This window comes from Quercus robur, chromosome 4 (genome assembly GCF_932294415.1).
Source record: "Quercus robur chromosome 4, dhQueRobu3.1, whole genome shotgun sequence".
Lineage (NCBI taxonomy): Eukaryota > Viridiplantae > Streptophyta > Magnoliopsida > Fagales > Fagaceae > Quercus > Quercus robur.
The window spans coordinates 31,238,289-31,242,563 of NC_065537.1; the positions used below are offsets into that span (position 1 = coordinate 31,238,289).

The 4,275-nt window shown below is 37.1% G+C and overlaps 1 protein-coding gene and 1 pseudogene across 1 annotated transcript; one reads left to right on the forward strand and one right to left on the reverse strand.

The window, feature by feature from the left end:
* Positions 1 to 1,595: 1,595 nt before the first annotated feature.
* Positions 1,596 to 3,148, forward strand: LOC126724420 (uncharacterized; annotated as a pseudogene).
* An 85-nt stretch (positions 3,149 to 3,233) lies between these two features.
* LOC126721745 (uncharacterized mitochondrial protein AtMg00310-like) lies at positions 3,234 to 4,028 on the reverse strand. Its single transcript, XM_050424804.1, has one exon. The coding sequence runs from the start codon at positions 4,026 to 4,028 to the stop codon at positions 3,234 to 3,236; it is 795 nt and encodes a 264-aa protein (XP_050280761.1).
* Positions 4,029 to 4,275: the final 247 nt, after the last annotated feature.

The following is a 4,275-nucleotide window of genomic DNA, read 5'->3' on the forward strand; positions in this document are numbered from 1 at the left end:
GCTGGCATTGCAAACTTGACATCAAAAACTGGTTGGAGTCCGCAGACTAAGTTTCATCAGGCAAATAATAAAAACTCTTTATTCCATACTAGTTGGTACAGTTTACTTCATATCTAGATGTTCTTGCTAACATTAAACATTTTGGTTTGTTATCATCATGTAATTGTATACTTCAACCCTTTATTCTCAGTATGCTAATTTATTATTATTTGATCCACTATTCTTGTCCCCTTTTTATTTCAGTGTCCACTGCTGAATATAAGTTATTGTCCTCCATCAGAAGTTGATCCGTCAAATGGGAAAAACCTGGTGAGAAGAATTCTTTAACTTGTTATTATAGTTGGAGTGTTTATGCAGTTATTTGGAAAATGAGACTGCCACTCTATTTAAGACTGATTACTTCCTGATTTATTAACTTTTCTAGGTGATTGTTGTCTACAATCCTCTAGGATGGACAAGAAATGATGTTATAAGGATTCCCGTGAGTATTTTCCTTTTATCTATTACATGTTGTGATCATTATGCATATGAAATTAACAGAAAAGAGGGTTTATCAGACAAGGGGTCATTTCCAATTGCCTTTGAGGCCTAATGGATCTCCTGCTTCTCTTTTTTTTTTCTCTCTCTCTCCCCCCCACCCCCCCCCCCCCCCCCCCCCAAAAAAAAAAAAAAGATGAAGTACATGCAATCTATTAGCCACATAAGCATGTATTTTTCAGTGCTTGCATGAATGTTTTTTAGCATGAGCCTTTAAAATGCATGTATGCTTCAAATTAAGTGAAAATATGTTGACCATTTATTTTTCATTCTCTTTCCACTAATTATAACCATAGGAATTGCCAATATACTACAGCAAATCAGGATCTATGTTTATAAGATGTGATGAAAATTTTAGGTACAAAAAACTGATTATATTGATTTACAAAAAAGGGCAAAAGGGAGTCTAATAATAATAGGTGTGTGCGTAGTTATGACTTATGAATTTATGTACTAACTGAGAATCTTACCTAATATCCTATGTTTTTAGATTGGAATGCTCGGTTATAGAGATAAATGGGTGCCCTAAACAGAATTATTTGGCATAATAGGATCCAAGTTGGTAGCCCAAATTAGTTGGGATTATGGCTTGACTGAATTTAGTTAAATTGTTCGCTTTCCAGTGATGAACCATTATATCCTATTGAAATATTGACACTGTAAAGCATATCTATTAATATAGTTTTTGGATGAAGCATGACTACTCTTTGATATCTATATGAATACAAGGATAATTTTTGTGTACATTTTTCTTGGAGTTACCTGTGTACATTTTTGTTGCTACAAGTTTAATTTATTCTATGTTTCTGTGATAAGGGCATGTATTAGTTTCTTTATACATCATAAGTAGACAAGCGTATTCAATTTCAATATCTCCGCTCATAATTGTGATGTTTCTCTTGTATGCTTTCCTTGTACTTGGGTTGCCTTTTGTGCTTTTTCAATGACTTATTTAGTTGTGAAAGAAAGGTGATTTCTATTTCAATATCAATTAATCTAATATTTTGCCTACCTCACTCTGTGGACTGTATATTTGACACTTTTCTTCACTCTCTGTTCAATCTTAATGCAGCTTTTGACTGCTATATCTACAATTGATGACTTGAACTATCCTGAGAAGACAGATACGTATTATATTGTAAATGCACCCTATATATTTTCAGCATGTTGGAAGGTTTGTGTCAATACTTTACTTTTAAAAAAGTTTACTTCTTTTGCAACAAAATGCTTAATGCTCAATCGTTGGCAGGTTGTAAAGCCTCTTTTGCAAGAAAGAACAAGGCGGAAAATCCAGGTTCTGCAAGGTTGTGGAAGAGATGAGTTAATGAAGGTAAGCATGGTTTCCATTTGTATTTAGAAATTTTCTTTTACAACTGCTGATGCTGGCAGAAACATAGTATCATTATTTTAATTGCCATTAAGTTATTTCTTAGTAAGCGGTTCTATACATGGATTTGGCCTCTCTTTTTTGATAATCAAGACAGTGAATTTTATTGAAATAAGCTGAAACACTACAACAAACAGAAAGCTAAATAGTACTAACCCAGTTTGAATACAAACAAGGACAAAGCCTGATCAAGCTAAAGAAAATTACAAAAACTCTCCCAAGAAGGATAACAAGCTGCACTTTTGATTAAACTAGGCAGAAACTGCCTTCCCAAAGACAGTAGGAATTGGGGGGTGTTTGATAGTTTATGCATTACGTGATATATGTCTTACAATATTGCTTCACCCCTAATTAACACATGCTATGGCTTAGCTTCTTAGGTAGGTCTAAGTTTTGATAGCAAATTTAATCTCTATATTGCGTCTTGTCTTCAAATCAAGTTGTGTCAAATTTTATAGGTCAAGGCAGTTATTTTTAGGTCCTCTAGTCAATCTGTATGGTGAATTTGGATTTTTCCAGTTTCTGCATCCAACTTATTAATTGTTGGTTGGTACTCTTGTAATGTTAATGAACAATGTAGGGGGTTAAGTGAAAGCGTATCAGTAACACTCACACAACACCACCCCCTCCCCCCCGACCCAAAAAAAAAAAAACTATCCACCTGTCAAGATTTTCTTTTAATGAGCAATGTAACGGTCTCAACATTTAATCTCTCTTTCTCATGTTGCCTCACCAGCATAGATGGAATTCTTTACTGTTTTTTTTTTTTTTTTTCTGCCCGCACTAGTGTATGCAATATGTATGTTCCATTTATTTGACAAGAACATTGTTCACTTGTATTCAGATAATGGATTATGGATCCCTCGCGCATTTTTGTAGAAGAGAGGGCTCTGGATCGTCCAAGCATTATAGAAATGAGGGCACTGACAACTGTTTCTCATTGGACCATGCATTCCATCAACAACTCTATAATTATATCAATCAGCAAGCTTTGTCTAAAGAGTCAACTTCACCATTCGAACTCAGGAGTCAATGCATGTAGATTTTCCAGAGCCAAACCCAGAAGACACCGAGATCATGAAGACCATTCAAACTGAATTCCACAAGTTAGGAGCAAATGTAGCAGTGAAGGTTCCTGCGGCTCTGCAGGAATCACTATCATCGGATCAATGGCAACCTGGTTTGTTCTTAAATTTTATTTGGCAATAGATTGTGTCCTATTTATGTATATATATGTTTTTGGGTTCAATTCGAGCTTGAAATTGTAGGAGCACTTCCATTATTTTCTTCTAGAGTTGGTTCAGTTCCATCATCGGATATAAAGAATGGCAACTCTGAGGCGGTTGGAGGTGATCCCAAACCATGTTGCAATTGTTTGGGGAGAGATACAATTGCAAATGCTGCTGCTAGGGTTGGTCCTGCTAGGTTGATTCAGCTCCTCATTTTGCCACTCACACAAAAGCTTATAACCTGATTTAATTGAATAGGTCCCTGTCTTCTCCTTCAGCCAGATCAGCAAATCAGACTGAGGGATTGAGCACAGAGGAAGGGATTTAATGAGCTTTGCATCCGGTGGGTAGAAGTGGCGATCAATGAGATGGGTATTCCACCACCCGGTGACCGGGTTTACGAGCATTGCTACATTTGCATCCGGACCAAAATCAGATGAAGGAGAGGAAACCTTGCCACTGTCAGATGGTAACCAAGCATCTTGGAAAATCCTAATTGATTGCCGATCACCCACTCTCCACCGCGCCCCTTTCTGAACCAAACTTCTTGCCCATAGAATGCTCTTCCATGCGAAGGAGCCCGAGGAAGATTTGGTTTCAAACAGAGAACAGTTTGGGAAGTACTTCGTTTTGAAAACCTTAAAAAATAAGGATTCGGTATCATGCAGCAACCTCCACACGTGCTTAGCTAGCATTGCTTCGTTGAACTTGCATAGGTCCTTAAAACCTATCCCTCCTTCTATTTTTGGTTTGCACAACACCTCCCACTTTTTCCAATGAATTTTCCTCCTATCACCCTTTTGACCCCGCCAAAACTTACGAATGAGCATTTCAATATCTTGACAAAGGCCAACTGGTAATCGAAAGCAACTCATAGCAAAAGTCGGAATGGCTTGTACTACCGCTTTCAACAAAACTTCCTTATCGGCTTGTGATAGCAATTTCTCCTTCCAACCTTGTAACTTGCCCCACACTCAGTCTTTGATATAATTTAGGCTAGCCCTCTTATTACGCCCCACAACTGCTGGCAAACCTAGATACTTTTCATATTCTTTGATTTCAGGAACCCTTAACAAATTTTGCACTTGTTCCTTGGTAGACATAGGAACGTTCTTGCTAAAA

What these genes read in the sequence shown, in the direction of transcription:
- LOC126721745 (XM_050424804.1), bottom strand. Translation starts at nt 4,028, where the DNA reads ATGAGTTGCTTTCGATTACCAGTTGGCCTTTGTCAAGATATTGAAATG.